The sequence below is a fragment of the Dermacentor albipictus genome, chromosome 1 (genome assembly GCF_038994185.2).
Source record: "Dermacentor albipictus isolate Rhodes 1998 colony chromosome 1, USDA_Dalb.pri_finalv2, whole genome shotgun sequence".
NCBI classification, from domain to species: Eukaryota; Metazoa; Arthropoda; class Arachnida; order Ixodida; family Ixodidae; genus Dermacentor; species Dermacentor albipictus.
The window spans coordinates 502,454,576-502,472,321 of NC_091821.1; the positions used below are offsets into that span (position 1 = coordinate 502,454,576).

General features: G+C 47.4%; 1 protein-coding gene across 1 annotated transcript in view; it reads left to right on the top strand.

The window, feature by feature from the left end:
• Positions 1-5,891: 5,891 nt before the first annotated feature.
• The window catches only part of LOC135909343 (uncharacterized), an 81,353-nt gene continuing 69,498 nt past the window's right edge, over positions 5,892-17,746 (top strand). Inside the window, exons 1-2 of the mRNA XM_065441287.1 lie at positions 5,892-6,125; positions 8,059-8,969. Of these exons, the coding sequence (XP_065297359.1) occupies positions 5,966-6,125; positions 8,059-8,969 (1,071 nt within the window). The 5' untranslated portion in view covers positions 5,892-5,965. The remainder of the gene's footprint in view (positions 6,126-8,058; positions 8,970-17,746) is intronic.

The following is a 17,746-nucleotide window of genomic DNA, read 5'->3' on the forward strand; positions in this document are numbered from 1 at the left end:
AAGATGCTGCAAACGAATTCTTGAAAGCTACGCACTGTAAATACAAGTAAAATATGTATTTTTTCATAAAATATTATACTCGTATGTGCCAAAGATTGTGCCCAACATAACCGACGTCAATGCTTCCATGTTTTTGTCTATTTATTAAGTAAAGAAAATATCACACGAACTTTAGAACTATATCAGTTCGAAACCAGGAAAGCAGTGCCTGCCGCTGATATGAAAAATTAAAACGCAATGAACTGAACAAGTTGAGGACAAATATGTTAATGAAACTTTGTCATTCAAGAACCGTGCTTACATTCTTGTATATATGCAATGGCCAGTGAAAAATCTCAATGACGCTGTCGTTTGTTTCAATGTATTACGCAGGAGTAGCTGTCCCTTGTCGTGTATCGTGAGTAATTGCACCGAAGTTATAGTCGCGACAGAGAGCACGTATAAAAAGCAGGAGTTCTGCAAGATATATGAGGGCAAGTCAAATGAATGAGCCAACAACGGGGTACTTTATTTAAAAGTAGTTTTCATGAGAATTTAGACATTTGTCCTATTGACTAACGAGTTGCGTGATTCCCGTCTTACAAAACTCCTTTGGTTGCTGCTTCAAAAAGTCTGTATCTGGTTCCCTTGAGCTGTTTTTTCGGTTGCCCCAAAATGTAGAAGTCGCGAGGTGACAGGTCTGAGCTGTATGGCGGATGTTGCAGCGTTTCCCACTTGAACTTTGCCAGTTTGGTATTAACCACATAAGCGACGTGGGGACATGCATTGTCGTGGAACAAGATGACCCCATTCGTCAATTTTCCACGTTGTTCGTTCTTGATTGCGACACGCTGCCGTTCTGGCGTTTCACAATACCGGAAACAATTGATAGCCTCTCAAGACTTAGCAAATTCTATCAGTAATGGACCCTGTCGATCGAAAAAAAAAAGTCAACAACACCTTTCCAGCGGAAATGATGGCCTTTACGTTCTTTGGGCGTGGTAAATTCGAATGTTTCCACTGTGAGCTTTGCCGTCGTGTTTCAGGCTCGTAGTAGTGGCACCAAGGTTCGTCCCCGATCACAGTTGCAAACAAGAAGTCGTCATGCTCATTGTTATACCCGATCAGATGAGTCAAGGCAGTGCGAAATTTCTCTGTCTTCTCGCGACGGATAAAAATCTTGGGGATCCTTTGCGCACCAAAGAGCCGATAACCGAGAAGCTCATGAATTATGGCGTGAACCGAACCGTGACTGATGTTCAGACGGTCTGCCAGTTCATCGATGCTTATCCTCCGTTCTTGTTTCAGCAGCTCATGAACCTTTGAAATTGTGTGGGGGGTGATTGCACGATGGTTTTGGCCCGGTCTTGGAATGTCTTTGCAACGTCCTTTGAACCGTTTGCTCCAACGCCTCACAGTGGTCAATGAAATGCAGTGTTCAACGTACACGGCAGTCATATGGTGATTAATTTCTCTTTTGGAAACACCTTCAGCTGTCGAAAACTTCGCGACACCGAGCTGTTCAACTTTTGAAGTGTCCATTATGTGACGCAACCATATTCAACCCAGTGTATGAGAGCATTAAAGAACATTTATCTTCACACCTGCGTGTCACTTTTGTAAATGAGACATGCCGTTCTCCTACGCGCATGCCTCGCAGATAATGAACCGAACCATTATTGCGGGGTTAGGGTAGGCTCACTTTCGTTTGACTCGCCCTCGTACATTAGAAATGCAAAGATACAATGGGATATGCAAATGCGGAAATACGACTTGTTAAAGGACAAAGAAGTGTCACTGGAAACAAAGTTCACTGCATGTATACACAAAACATCGCAACAATATATTTAAGTATACGTATAAGTCTCCAATGAGTCTATGTATGTAAGAAGTAACTGTATATAATGTGTCAAACAAGGCAAATAAACATGTTGCACAGTCATAAATTCACAGAATCCTAGATTCCACCCCCATTCCATCCACTCCCCCCGATGTATTGCACGCGACGGAAAGCGGCGCGCTTGCTCCCCGCTTTTCTCCTTTGCGCACACAAGACTGAGCCACCATCGTCGGCTCACCCATTCCACCTCCCCTCCTACGCTTTCACTCGCACATACAGCATGCAGCGCGTGGTCACGATGCTATCACCCTTGGACTTTATACGAAACATGAGGGCGATGGCAGAAATGCGCCTGGAGTGTCGATATAATTGCTTTCGCAATAATATAATAAACGTATCCGGCAAATGAAGCGTCCCGTCGCCCATTACTTTCCGAAAAGGAGTATCAAAATCGAACTTTCACCATGCGACAATTCGCTGCGCCGCAACAATGTATTTTTTTTCTGTGAGGCGGAGGCACCGAAATGAAAAAAAAAACGCATAGGAAAGTATGTTGGCCAGAATCGAATGCCTATTTCGGGCACCTAATGGGGCTACGGAAGGAATACCGAAGAAAACATGAGACGCTTGGTCCACTGAGAACCATACGCATACTGCTCAGTATCCTACAGCGGCGAAACAAGACTTTCCGGAAAGGTTCCGCTCAAGGAATGCAGTGCAATCTTTCGAGTCCCCACAGTGATGGCGGCGAGCGACCATTGTTCTTTTTTTTTTGTCGTCTGCTAGCCAGAAAGTGTCCAAAACTCTGTCCGGTGAAAATCCACTCGGCCAGAGCAAACCGAACGCGCACCAAAGTGCAGCGCACGGTGGTCGGGGCCATACGAGAAAAACGTATGCGCTCTGGCTGGCTCTGGCAGCCCGCGGGTAGGGTAGCGAGAACAAAAAAAAATGAAGAGGGTTAACGTGTCCTCGCGAATAAAAGTCAAAGTAGAAAAAATAAATAAGAACGTAGTTGCTTTGGCTGGCTTTAGTGTCTTGACATGGATGTTCTGGCGTAGGTTAAAAAAATGTTGATATTTTTTTATGTGACGTGACGGCACAAATGAACCACCCCAACGCTTCGTCTCATTGGACCTCGCTGCCTGCTTTGTCAACTCCTCTGCTAGTGTGTTGATTTGGCTTGTCTCGTTGTATGTTCCGATGTAAGACTTTAGAAAAGTCAATAGACCTTTGGCGTCAAATGTTTATAACAACATTAAACCCACAAAGTTCCGCAATTGAAAATCTAAAGCACAACTTTGGAAATGTCAATGCACCTTTCACATCAAGAGCTTATGAGATTTATACCCATAAAGTTTCGCAATTGATATTCATGCGCTCCATAGATTCCGTGGCCTTAGTGAGATGCCGCTGCGAGCCCGCTCACCATCAAAGCGCCCTTGAAACTTTGTGCTCGGATGAGGCTGCTTGGCGTTATGTGACTCCCGGTGTATGGGCGTTGCCACGAAATCCAGCCCGAGTTTGCAATCTTCGCGGTTAAATGTCTTTTCGAGCGTCAAAAAGACATTCTAGACAAAATCCAGAGTGATTTCCGGCGCTGGTGGTCGCTTTGGTCGGCGGTGCATGGACAGCACGAAAAAATTTCGGGGGGGGGCTGAAGCCCCATAAGCACCCCCCCCCCCTGGCTACGCCCCTGAGCGTCCGTGCTGTCTATATGTATGTTCCTTCTGTTCGCATTCCATGGCGCTGGTTATGATGTCCAAGTTCCGTTATCACTAGCTGGCCCAAACTTCTATGTTGTATCGGCAGTGACATTTACTCTGGATACAAAAAATTGCAAAGATCATGAGTAAAGTTGAGGTATGGTTTCAGACAATAAACTGGTTTCAGTCAGTAAAAACACACGTCTAGTATTTTATAAACAGGAACCCATTCCTCAGGTTGAGCCTCTTAAATATTTAGGAATAATTAATGATGGAAAACTGTGACGGTTTCTACGTGTGATGGTTCACACGTAGAAAACGTAGCATCTAAGGCACTATGTACTTTAGGTTTACTGTGCAGACTGAACAACCAAAAACACGGGCTACGTAGGGACTTTCTCTTAATGATATACAAAATGTAAATGCACGCAATAATGGAGTTCGGGCGTGTATTGCTTGCAGGTGGCCCTGATTATAAAGCTAAGCATCTGGTTCTTGTGGAGGGTGAAGCCCTGTGCCTGTGTCTGCGACTCCCTAGGTTAGTGGCAAACAATGTTCTTTATCATCAAGTGCGCCTGCCAGCATTGCCCTGCATATTTCGCATCTTAATGATATAAACATTTCTAAAATTTTGCGGCTTTGCGCTTAGACGATCTGAGTACGCCTTTACAATGAGCCAAAGTCCTTCTTTCTTGTTCGTTGGCCACGTTTTCACAGTGCACAGATTGCTTTTGTACAAAAGCAATTAGATAGTCTAAATGTGAACAATCGGAATGTAATTCCCTCCTATGACTCAAACCAGAATGTTAAGGTTGAATATGATGACATTTTCCCCCGAAACCATAAGTTTATCAGTCAGGCTCTTAAATAACCGGTTGCATGATTACCGTGCACACGTTCACTCAAATAAGGTAATAGTTACAGATGCTTGCGTGAACGATAAGGCGGGCGTAGGCATTTTCTCCCTTTTGCTTGGCTGGTGATTCTCTTTCAGACTGCTAGATTTCACTGCCGTCTTTGAAGATGAGCTCTTGGCAATGATTCTAGCGCTGCAGAAACTCCCTCTGAATGCAATCAGTGCGGTTATTATAACAGATATCCCCTTTCCGTCTGTAGTTCGCTTATAGCTTCAGCCAATTCACCAACCCTAAAGACGTTCCTAATATTAGTTCCTCCAAAACTGAATCTTGCAAAACTATTATGGGCACCAGGTAACTGTGGATTACATTAAAACGAAATGGCCATTTCATTAACGTGAGCATCTCTGAGTAGACCGATAACATCGGCTCTTTCAGTAGTGGCTCACATAACAGTGATTAGGTATCAAACATTTTCCATTCGTAGAGATTGAAAGAATAACATCATTGACTGAATTTTAGCACCCAAAATTTCCGTGGAATATCCAGTGGTGCCCATCAAGACAATCGGAAGTAACGATCACAGATTACGCTGGCGTGTCCCCCATATAATCCGATATTTGCACAGAGCTGGTCTGGCGACATCGCCATGGTGTCAATTTTGCCTTGAAATAGAAACCATAGAACACTATTTTTTAATATGTCGTCGGTATATATAAACTACAAAAGAAAAAGACATCGTGAGAGAGGGAGAAAAAGTCATAAAAGACTTCATTAAATTCCGCTTGATAAACTAGGGGTAAACATAACATCAGAAATAGTACTAACGTTCGGTGCCTCAGTACTGGGTTTTAGCCACAGGGACGTCTTTGATGCCGTTTGTGTACCTGCCGTGGTTGCTCAGTGGCTATGGTGTTGGGCTGCTGAGCACGAGGTCGCGGGATCGAATCCCGGCCCGGCGGCCGCATTTCAATGGGGGCGGAAGCACCCATGTACTTAGGTTTAGGTGCACGTGAAAAAACCCCAGGTGGTCGAAATTTCCGGAGTCCTCCACTATGGCGTGCCTCATAATCAGAAAGTGGTTTTGGCACGTTAAACGCCATAATTTAATTTTAATGCCGTTTGTGGTTTAATTAAATCAACAGTACGAGTGATATCTTAAATTGCTACTTAAAAAATTCTCTCAGAGATATTCGTGTGTTATAACCTAGCATTACTATCATAAATTGTACTCTTTAGGGAAATTTTTATCTGTGTGTTTTGATTGCCCACTTGCACAATACTTTTTTCCTGCAATATTATGTGAAACTACGGGTGCCCAATTCTTGGCCAATTCCTGTTTGAAACTTATTCGTATTACTTATTATTACGTATTACTTATTCTCTTATTAACTGAGTTATTTCAGTCTTCAATGACATTACCACCTGGTTCGTGGCCTATGCTCCACAGTGGGTTTGTGCCATTAATTGAGGGTTCATCACCATCGTCATCATCACCAATCCCCATATTACTGGGGCATCGTCATCTTCAGTGTATATCACGAGCTTCGCCAGAAGCAAGTCCACGCAGAACCGCGACGAGGGCGATGTCCCAACCGACAGGTAAAGGCGCACTTGGAGGGCGTCAGGATGATGAGGAAGCACGCCCCGGAGGAAAGCAAGAACTGGAGACGCTGGCGAGTTTACCGCGTGAGGCCAGCGCAGCCTCGAGTCAAGGCCCGCACTCAGAGGATGCCCCATTGCACGGTAAGCGACTACTCCACAGGACTCGCTCGCTTAGTATCCGTCAGGCCTGGAAGCACTTATTCGTCTTAAACGTGGAGTTTCGTCGTAATAATATTCCTGGAGGGAAACTTGTCGCCGCAACCATTCAGCCATCGTGGGAATCGCGGACAAGCATTTTCCTTTTGTTACAATTTGCCAGTGCATTGTGAAAATGAAGCGCGTTGATTGTTCTTTTCGACTGAACTGTCTTGTGTACTAGCTTACACCGTTTCTTTAGAATAATTGTGCTTCGCAATTATAATAAAGTTTATTGCGTAGTTTCCAGCGCGTAATAAGTCGGTGCACTTTCGAGTGTGCGTGCCGGTAAAACTATCTGATGATTGGTAACAGCTGCGAACATGTCTAATTGGGTTATATAACCTACACACAAATGTTTTTCTTAACAATGGCTTGAAAGCGGACAAATAATGGTTTCTACGAGGGGCTAATTGTGGCCGTACAGCAAACTGGCGATGAAAAATGAATTAGTATAATTTTATCGGTAACGTTTCTGAAAGTAACGCGGAACCATAAGGGTTAAGTTTAAACAAGTTTGTATACTACCCGTCATTCCCGTGCTGGTTCTAAGCTCGCACAAACGGTTCACGTAGGCACTCTGGCGCCACACTTCCTTTCATAGTTTCCCGAGTATGAAATTTGCTGTTGATAAGGACGAATCTGAAATTCCAAATTTTTAAAATTCACTCATATTGTGCGCCCCAAAACCGTACCAGTCCAGCGCCTGCAGCCAGGCAAAATGGTGCAACGTGCAGTAGGCGTAGTGGAGCACTATGGTGCATGACAGGAAGAAGTAGGGATAACTACATCAAGAACGAGAGAGACAACAAAAGCGTCGGCGTCCCTCCTGTGTTTCTTACGCTTGCCATCTCGTACCGTGCCAACTAGCTCAGCTTTGCGAAGCTGAGTGGTCAATAAGTGGGCGCAAATTAATTGAGTTCATCTGCCACATACTAGGTCACACTTATCTTGAACAGTTGTTGCTAGAATGTCTACTTAAGTATCCCGTTTGCCTCCAATGTAATAAGGTACCATTCGATAGGAAGGTTATGAGGCACATGGGATATTTATTGGCGATGAAAGTGGCAGCACTGCTTGGTCAGAACTGCCGACATATTATTCAACTACCTTAACTACTACTACAGTTGTATGTGATCGCGTAAGTGTAATCAGCAGAAATTAAAACGCGACAAACAAAACGCCTGTTCAACTAAGTGCGAAGTGCGATCGCTGTGTAGCCGGATTTTGGCGTCGTGCAGTCGCATATGTATTGCCACTTTAATTTTCAATTACACCGCTGTTACAAGTGTCAGAAACTAACAACGCACCCACTTCGCTGTACAGTTATTCGCGTTTACATTTACGCAGCTAGTGCGTCTGTGCATGCTCCGTAACAGTTCGAACGGGAAACACATCTCCGGAGACTCTGCAGCTGAGAAAAAAGTTTGTGTTTATACGCTGAAACACCTCGACATTTTCAAGAATACGGTAAGGAATGCTTAGCCCGCTTTGGGGAAAGCCTTTTCGCACTTCTGATTGGCATACTCACTGATCGGGACAGCCGGTCTTCCAGACTTACGGCATCGACGATTATCTTCCATTATCGAACAATTTGCACTGTTTTGCAGCCCAGTACTTTAGAAGCTGTTTTTCAGTATCTAAATACGCGGTTTAATGCCCCATAAGTATCACTTGCCATGTAGTAATTTGTTTACTTCTTCTTATTAGTCAATCGTACCACAAAACTTTCACACACCTCAATAACGAGAAATCAAATATGTATATGCATAAAGGTTTCTGTTGCCCTTGGGACAATATAGTGCAAGGATTTACGTAGATACAAAGCGCGCAGCAAATTGCGATCCCTTAGTACGAGCCCACCCTCTGCGTAATGCAGGTGAAGCGCCGGCGGACGACCTTGAAACCAGAAAAATCCCTGATGGCAGCCATTCTATCCTCAACGGCATCCTCAACGGTGGCAGCGACGATGAAAAGGAACGGCGCGCTCCCGGAGACCAGTGCGGCGGTTCACCCGCGGACGTAACGCCGCCGTCGAATCGCACTCGCCGTGCGCCGACGGCTTCCGAGGACTCTCCGGCCGCCGTCAGTCGCGCGAAGGCTAGCGGTCCTCTTCCGAGCAGCGAAGTTCACGTCGAACCACGGGCTCCTTGCTCGGGCGGCTCGAAAGAGCAGACAGCCGAGCAAACGAGCGTGGCGCCACCCTCGAGAGAAGATACCACGCCGTTCCAACGGGTGAGCCAGCGCATTCCCGACGGGACGAGGCAGGCCACCGCCGACGCTCATCAGCGCCGCGACTGGACGCCGTTTGCTTCGGGCGACGACGTGACGCGAGCGCTTCCCACATCCTGCCTCGCAACGGCCTCGGTGTCTCCGGAACCGAACGAAGAACCGGCGCCGCTGGAGAGCGCCGCCGAGTGCGAGTGGTGGTACACAGCGGCCGCCAGCGCCGCGTCGACGCCAGGGGTGTTGGCGCCGCATGCTGCGCTCCAGACTCGCGAGGGCCGGTCCGGGGCTTCGCCCACCCCGGATCGACACAAGACGTCGGCAGAGGCGTTTTCCGAAGAGCGCCTGACGTCGTCGCTACATTCGACGCCGCCCGCGCAGACTCCTGCGGTCCCCGCAGCTCAGGTCGGCTCGAGTCTGGCCACGATGTACTCAGCCACGACGCCTAGCACTCGCCCCGAAAAAGGATTCGGTGTCTCGAGTGCCACCGCACCAGTTCTTCGGACACAAGCGGAACTGTCACCGTCCGCTGCCGGAAGCAAGGCGGACACGTCTATCGTAAATGTGAGTATACAAACGGAGAGCCGCGGTACAGACGCATCGCCGGCTATCGCCATACTCCGCCACCCTGTACCGACTGCACCTTACGCTGTGATGCTCTGACGCTTGGCGTGCCGCCGGCGCCTCCAGCACTACAGTCAGCACTGAGTGGAAAAGGCAGGCCGAGTTTTCAACGCGATAGCGTTAAGGTTCCCGTGTCACAGAATAACCGGGTAGGAGTCCCGCGTGAGCGAAAAATCATTCCGAACCATGCATGCCCAACTACGCAGGTCCTCCGTGTAGCGCAAAGGCGTTACTGAACTAATTGAATTTCTCAGAGTAAAATGCGCCAGAAAAATCGTAAAGTACGACTTACACACAGGGCCGAGCAAAGATACTTTGCACTTGTATCATGATGCGATACAAGATACTAGGGCAAAACGTATTGGAGACACAGATACCATATATTACCGAAATTCATATATCCGATACGATACTTCCCATTTATATCTTAAAATACTTCATTACATCCGCAAATTTCTTATTACACTGGAAAAAGGACGAGGTCACGAGAGAGCGACACGCACGCAGAGCTATAGATAGATCTATATGAAGTAGCAGCAAACGAGTACGCACAAAATTTTTTGCTTGGAAATTTCTAAACTCTGACCAACCTCGTTTCATTTGAATAAAATGTCTGTAAGTGTCAAAAATAGTCATTCTTCTTCAAAGTATAAGATTTTCATTCCTAAACAATTTGTTGGGTTTGCTCTAGCCGTATAACATGAAACCCCTTTATACGCTGCGCTGTCAGTGGTTTTTGCTTGTCGCATTTGTAATTGATGGGAGTCGCTGTTCAGCTTGCCGACCAGGTAGCGGGTCATCATCTTCATAATCACACCGGTGCGTTATGTGGCCCGCCAACCACCGGCAGCAGGCTGACGCCTCTATCTCCCTGATCCTTTCCGGTCGAGCGTAATGGACCGGGGCTGCAGAATATCATGCGTTTAAAGTCGTCATCTTATTACAAAAACGCCAATAAGAAGCATCTGCACGATGGCACAAATACCGCTGTGGAGTTTAACCTTGTCCGTAAACGTATTACCGTTTACGCATGCAACGTATAGTCCAAAAAAATTACTTTTAGTACTTGCGAGCAACAATCACGTACACAAGATAACCGTCTTACGCGGAAGTCTCCCGCAAGCAATGCCATCCACGCTTTGGTTCGCAAGTCAAACTTACATCCACGAGATCCTTCAGATCGCTGATGTGTGAAATCCACTAGACGCAAGGCAACCCCATTCGTGCATTCTTCAGACTTTGTAACAAAACACTACGCAAGAGGAACTTCGACAACGACACTGTAGCGGCGTCAGAATTTGCGCGAAAGACGTCGCACTCGCTGTCGTACGCAGTGCAGTGCGGTGGCTACGAGTAAGTGTCATGGCACCGACGCAACTAAAAACAAAAAAGAACAAAAGGTCGCCTGCGCGCAAACGTTCGCGCGCTTGGTTTTGTCGAGACGGCGCGAGCGCCACCACGTGACTCTCCTCCGCCAGTAGGGACGCGCAGAGCTCATTGCAGTAGCAGCAGTATGAGCTTGAGAAGCGGAGTTCAGCCAACGGTTATAGTTTCACACGGAGATGTAGTATAGCCAGTATCTTGTACCTTAATATACAGGATACATTCTTTCATGTACCGAAAATACAGATACTGATACACGTCTTGCCAGACGTATCATGATACAGATAAAAAATACCCAGAGTATCTAAGATAGTATCTAAGATACATGTGTCTTCGATAGTGCCCAGCACTGCTTACACACAACCTTGATAGCTTCGGATTGTAATTTGAATATACGTGAAAACATAATTCTGTTACGCGCGAACTCAAACTCAAACGCCTTTTCCAGCGTTTCTACCATTCATAGAGCGGTCATGGCCTCAATCTCACAGGTCATAAAGCGGCGCGCCCGGCTCCTTGCAACACCTCCAGATCGCGCTCACCTCCGCCTCATCGCGGCCCACGCAAGAGCTTAGAGGCCGCGTTTCGGCCAGAAGGCTCGCCTTCGTGCAAACCATTCGCCGCCAGCGTTTCCCGATAAACATTATGGTTACATAAGCTGCAGTTATCGGAAAGCGTGATAAGCAGTAAGAGATATTTGAAAGCTGTCGCGTTTTGCTTTAAAGGCCAAGCTTAAGCGTCCTCCAATGTTTTCCAGATGTAACTTGCGTCAGAGATTGGGCTAGCTGTTGGCGTCGAATAGATTATAGATACTACAGCGTAATTTCTTGAACGATGACAAAAATACCAAGAAACACATACAAGGACAAGCGCTGACTTTCAGCTGGGAATATATGTATATACACGTCGTGAAGTCTAAACCAGTAACAAATGAGTAAGCGAGAAGAGCCGCACAAGTTAAAATGACAATGTAAAGAAAACACCGTGAAAGAACACGACTTGCTTGCCTATCCCGCGTGGCCGTGCTCCCACAAGAATGACTGCTTTCAGTGATACATTGACGGATCATTTACTAAAGCACGAAGTGTCTTAATGCAACATTTGAGGAGCTTTAATAATTTCGCGTGGGCGCTGATCCCGAATTCTGCCGATGACCTTGGTTTTCTCAAGCAAGGGATGGCCGAAAAGCGTTCTTTCCCATTGCGCACATTGTTATTGTGATCACGTAGATGGCCACACAGGTTTACTGCCTCAAAGCAGCAGGCTACCCACAGGTGCTACTTACGGCGGTAGCAGGAGCAATGCACAGGAAAAGAAAAAAGAAACCAAACAGGTAAACGGAAAATAAAAAACACGTGCAAAAGCAAGCTCGCAAGAGAAGGTGTCCGGGATCCCCTACATGCATCGGATTTCCCAACGATGAAGGAAGATCGCGCAACATTTTCCTGTGCAATCAGCTTTCATCGCACCGCACGAACTGTCGTACCTGTCCCCAGAAACCGTTCTTTCCGAAAAGAGAAAGGCAAATTCAGCGTCAGGAACGGCGCTCGCCGCAGGAACGGCCGATGCGCACTAAAAACTCATTTTCGGGGAGAGTACATGCGCGCCTAATAGGTGGTAGCACGGTGTAAGAATACTATATTTAGGTGTTGACACTGGCCGCCCGCCGCGGCGGAGAGCGCGCACAGATTGTGTTCGCCCTCTAGTACATGCGCCGACCGCAGCGGCGCGGGGGCGCTGCGGAGCAGAGGCCCTTCGCTTTCGGTGCGGCAAGCGGCGTGCCCAGAGCCGTATATTCCCTTCTCCGGCGTGCCCTGCTTTAGGTGCCCTTTTAGGCTGCGTTGGTCGATGTTTTGGGCTGAGAGAGTGCATCACAAGCTGTGAACACCACGATCTCAGCTTCCACGTCGTCAGCTTCCATCGTGGACGAGCAAATTTTGCGAGAACTAGCTTTTTGTGTCGCGGTTTGGCACAAGCCGGATTGACAGTTGTGGAAACGCACGTGGTGGCGCGGGCCGACGCCATGGACGGTCGTCGCGGCCTATGTGCATTGTGTCTGTGATCTGTTGTTTGTTGCTGTGACACACCTGTCAACTTCAGCCGGGTCCAGAAGTCTGCTAGACGCAATTATGGGTAAGAAGTGCTTCGTACCCAACTGCAGTTCGGGCTACCGGAGTTGTCCGGATCAAGTTTCACTTTTTAAAGCTCCGTCGGAGCCTGCTCGCTTAGAACTTTGGCGCCGGGCAGTTCCCAGAGCAGATAGGATATTGCAACCGTGCGACCACGTCTGCGCGAAGCACTTTCCCGAGCATATGATATCAAAATCGTACTATGCCGAGTTCAATGGCAAGGTACTTTTAAATGTACCGAAGAAGATCCCGGTGCTGTCGGCGAATGCTGTGCCCAGTATTTTTCCCGGGTGTCCGAAATATCTGACAAAACCGACAAGGTCAAGAAAGCCTCCTAGAAAACGACAGTCTACGGCCACGTGTGGCGATCAGTCAAGCAAGCGGCCAGCTCCCGCCGCTGTCGCACTGCCCGTTGGGACGGTCTGTGAAAAACAAAAAGGCACCGATCCATCATCGAGCCCTCAGAAGAAACTGCAGACATGTGAGTGGAGTGATCAAGGAACGTGCCCTTCTCCCACCATGGAACTTGGAGGCACCTCCTCAAGTGCCACCTCCGTCTTCCTTGGCGTTCATGACGTTAAGGTTTGTTCTCTTCTGCACTGCTCCGGGTACTTAATATTCTAGGTGCTTAGTGTTCCCTGTACATAACTTTCTGCTAACCGTATCGGTCCTCCCGGCATGCCATAGATACCTATAGGTGCCCCTGGATAACGAGATACAGTTGCTTGCAATACAGGTTAATAGTAACTGCCCAGCCCAGGACATTAAATAATTTAGCTGTTGTTAACATACAGCATGATTAAGCCCTTAGCTTATGAAGCAGTCCGCGAAACTTTTGCCTGTAGCTTTTTGGGTTTGGCTGCTTTTGATAGTAGCATATGTTTTATAACAATACCTTAAATCCATTTCCACTGATATAATTTCTCTCATTTTTCGTCAGGACAACCGCACGAGTCCACATCAGGGTGGTCCAGATGGATTGTGTCACGTCCAGACTGAGGCACCATTGGCAGCATGCAGCAGCCTCGGATTAGTCGAGGAAAGTCACGAGGGAGTGTCTGTCAGCGGCCAAGATGAAAAGGAACCGCTCACATTTTCATGTCTCTCGAGTTATGTATCCAGCATTCAACTTCCAGGAACCTCGTGGGCAACACAAGTTGTTGATAGCTTTGGTGTGGAGGCTGTAGTCTTCACGGAAGTGGCTTTGGCGAAGAAACGCGACCAGGCACCTTTCCTGAGGAAGTCATTAGATGCTACAGTTTCATCCAGCGGAATGCTGTCACTGCGTGCCTTCATTTATGGTCACCCTATAACTGTCAACGCCATAAGCGGCGATGTTGTTCCATGCGGCCTAAGCGACTTGGAGAGTGTGATTCACAAGTTTCACAACCTGCACGTATGCGCTGGTGGCCCCGGTGGCGAGATGTACCACAACATCCAACCCGAGTGTGCATATATCGACGCATGTGGCGTGTGGCGGCACAGAAACTGCATGTTATTTTCTGAACAAGCAAGTTGCGACCGTTGCGAAAGATTGAAAGACACACTCCGGATACATTACTCCCGTATGAAGAAGAGAGGAGAAATGAAGCACATTCGTCTTTTAAGCAGCCCTTCCAAAAAAGCCCGCATTGACCTTTTGCGGAAGGCAAGAATTTCCTGCTACAGGTCCAAAGTGCGACTTCTAAAAGGAAAAAAAAAGCTTGAGGCGGAACTGAGCAAATGCAAAGCCAAGCTTAAACAATTAAGTGATGAAACACTTGACCGCATTTATCGTGATGCGAACCTTACTGAGGCACAGCAGCTTGTGTTAAAGGAATGTGTGGCTGCTGGCAAGACTGGTTCTAAGAAGGGACGACGATACTCGGACAGCTGGATCCTGCTTTGCTTGCTCCTTCATATCAGGTCACCAGCAGCCTACAGGTTCCTGATGGAAAACGAAGTGCTCGCATTGCCGTCAGTCCGAACAATACGCCGGTATGTCTCTATGGTGGGATTTAAGTCGGGATTTGACAGCAAGTTCTTTTCTGCTCTGAAAAGGAAAATAGAAAAAATGGACGACTTCAAGCGACATGGGATTATCATGTTCGATGAAATGCAGGTTAGAAAAAGTAAACGTGTCAATTCTCGCACGATGACATATGTAGGGCTGGCAACAGACGCTGGAAACGCTGATGAGCTCGCTGATCACGCCCTCGTTTTCATGTTCTGTCCTTTTGGCGATAGCTACGCTCAACCTATAGGGGTGTTCGCAGCAAAAAATGCAACCAAAGGCTCCATTCTCGCTCAGTTGCTTCTCCAAGCTATTGTGATGCTCGAAGAAGCCGGTGCAAAGATTCATGGGTTTGTCTGTGATGGCGCGTCAACAAACAGGAGCATGTGGAACATTCTAGGTGTTAATGGAAGCCTCAAGGAGAGCTGCAACTCGTTCACACACCCAGTTGACCCTGAAAGAAAAGTTTTTGCGTTTTCTGACACTCCACACTTGTTTAAGTGTGTGAGGAATAGACTTAAGCAGCAGCGATACTTGAAAAACGAAGGACAGTGGATCAAGTGGGAGTACTATGCTGAAGTCTACAAGGAAGACGTTGCCAACGCGGGGGGCCTAAAAGTCTGCCCGAAAATAACACACTCTCACATATACCCGAGTAACTGTGAGAAGATGCGTGTGAAGTTAGCCACCCAAGTCTTTAGCCGCTCCATGGCGGCGGGTATTCAGTTTTATCGGGAACAAGGTATCCGCAAACTCATAGGCAGCGAGAAAACTCAAGAATTCACGTTGTTTTTAAACAATTTGTTTGATGCACTGAACAGGCGATTTCCAGCAGAAGGGATCACAAGGAACAGCCGAGACCTCGCAATTCTCAAGCATGGAATTGACTGGCTGGACAGCTGGGAAAGAGAACTGGAAAGTGGCAACATTATAAACGACATGTTCTTGACAAAGAGCACTTGCGAAGGACTTCGAGTCACATTGAAGTCCACTTTGGATCTTTGTGAGGTGCTGCTTGATTGCCACAACTTCAAATATGTCCTAACCAACAAAATGAACCAAGATCCTATCGAGCGGTTCTTTGGCAAAATACGGTTGGCAGGAAGCCAGAATGATCACCCTTCGATTCCCACCTTTATGCAGCTTTACCAGACGCTGTCGATCTACAGTATCCTTAAACCTCCGAAGTATGGCAATTGCAAAGTCGTCGAGGGTGAGGAACCATTGCTGGATGCGTCATATTTCAGGGCCCTCATTAGAACAGACGACAAAGTGGCATCATGCCCTGGATTCATCAATCAAATTAAAGAAAAGCTAGACGATCTAGTTTCAGTAGAAGACTGGGAATGTGAAGATATCGTTCGGAAACACAAATCAGACGGAGGGCAAATTACAGACTGCATACTTTATTATGTCACCGGTTTTTTGTGCAGAAAGATGCGAAGAGTTACCAGCTGCGCTGCTTGCTTGTCAGCCTTCAGCGTAAAAAATAATTCTTTTGCTGAAGCAGCTCTAACAAATGTGAAGACCAGAGGGGGTCTTACCCACCCTAACGTCAACATATTTGACCTTCTAAAGCATACGGAGCGGTTTTTTGTTGACTATGCAGACTGCCACACGGTGTACTGGGACACCATAGACGCAGTGATAGATACATACACGATGACATTCCCATGTGCTGATCACAAGGAAGAAGTACTCGCACAGCTCCTCCACTATTACGTCAGCATGCGTATGAGGCAGCATTGTAAGCACACCAATGCAGTCATGACAAAGCAGTGTCAAGAAAAAAAGAAACAGGCCAAGCTGTGCTCATCCTAGATGATAGAGGATGATTCGCTCAGTGTATCGTCCAAATAAACGAATGCAGTGATCATCACAATTGCAGTCACGGCCTTGGCTCTTGATTACACGAAAGTAGCCCAGTAGGTTGTGATTCACTGTGTTTTGTGCGTAACCTAGTGACTACAGGAAATCACATGTCTCAGAGAGGCTACTTGTAGTAATAAATTTGTTTGTTCAACAGAATGGCTATTCAGGCCGCATTTGAGCAAAAAAAAAGCAAATTGTGCTGTTAATATCCCGAAGGGGCATATGGGCATTAATAGATGCCGCAATGGAGGGCTCCAAACTTAGACCACATGGGATTCTTCACATCACACAGCACACGGGCACCTTTTGCGTTGTTTCGCGGCCACCGCAGCCGGCATTACACCTACGTTTTCGGGCCTAGTGCTAGAGACTACCACTCAGCATCGTCGGTGCCGACCAGAGGGATAAGATTGGCAGAAACAACGCCAGTGGCATTTCCAGTAACTATTTGCGTTTCGCGTACCTAATTGTGGACTGCACTTGCTATTAAAAAGCCGCAAATGCACACTTGGATTTTTGTTTTGGTCCCGGCGTTCGCGTGTATAGCGGCAGTGGCGTTCTGCAATACAGCACAAGAGCGCGGGTTCTATTCGTGGCTGCGGAGTAAGTATTTCTGATGCAGGCGAAATGCGGAAACGTCCTTGAGGTTTCTGTGCAAATTAAAGAACTCCAGGTGGCCGAAGTTAACCATGTTCTCAACACGGCGGTAATCTCGCAGCATTGGCGCAATACACTGCTCAAGCAATGTTTGAATGTACGCGTAGGCTCTTCAGGCCAAATGTGGGCGCGTTGAGTCCGACCTTTTATATTTAAGAGGCAGTGTAGTTAACTATGCTCACAGCAGTCGTGCGGATGAACGAAAAAAAATTTGCTATGAACGCATTTCGATAACGAGCTCGGAAGCAGCACAGGGCTGCGTCCTCGCTGATGTTCCGCCCATTCATGCAGTCTCAGCAAGAAAAACACGAAGTAGCCCAAAATTATTTGGTGTCGACAGCAGTTTCAATCCTTCGTTGTCTTCCCGACAAAGCACGCGTACACGCAGCCGCACCGAAAGATCCCGTGGCATCTGCATTACGGCTGCCGAAGCTCGGTGACTAGGGGCCCCGGGTGCGTAGCGCCATCTGTCAGCGTTCGAGAGAAGCGCAGGGAGCGGCGAACAAGTCCTGGTCGCGCCGCCGAGCGCAGTGTCAACACCTAAATGTATTCTTACACCGTGGGTGATAGCAAGCCATGCTCCCTCACTGTTGTTTCGAGCGCAATGGCCCGGTCCTGCGGAGAGCGGCGGCGGCGAGCCAACGAGCGCCGCGCAGAGGTAGAGGACAGAAAGGCCGTAGAAT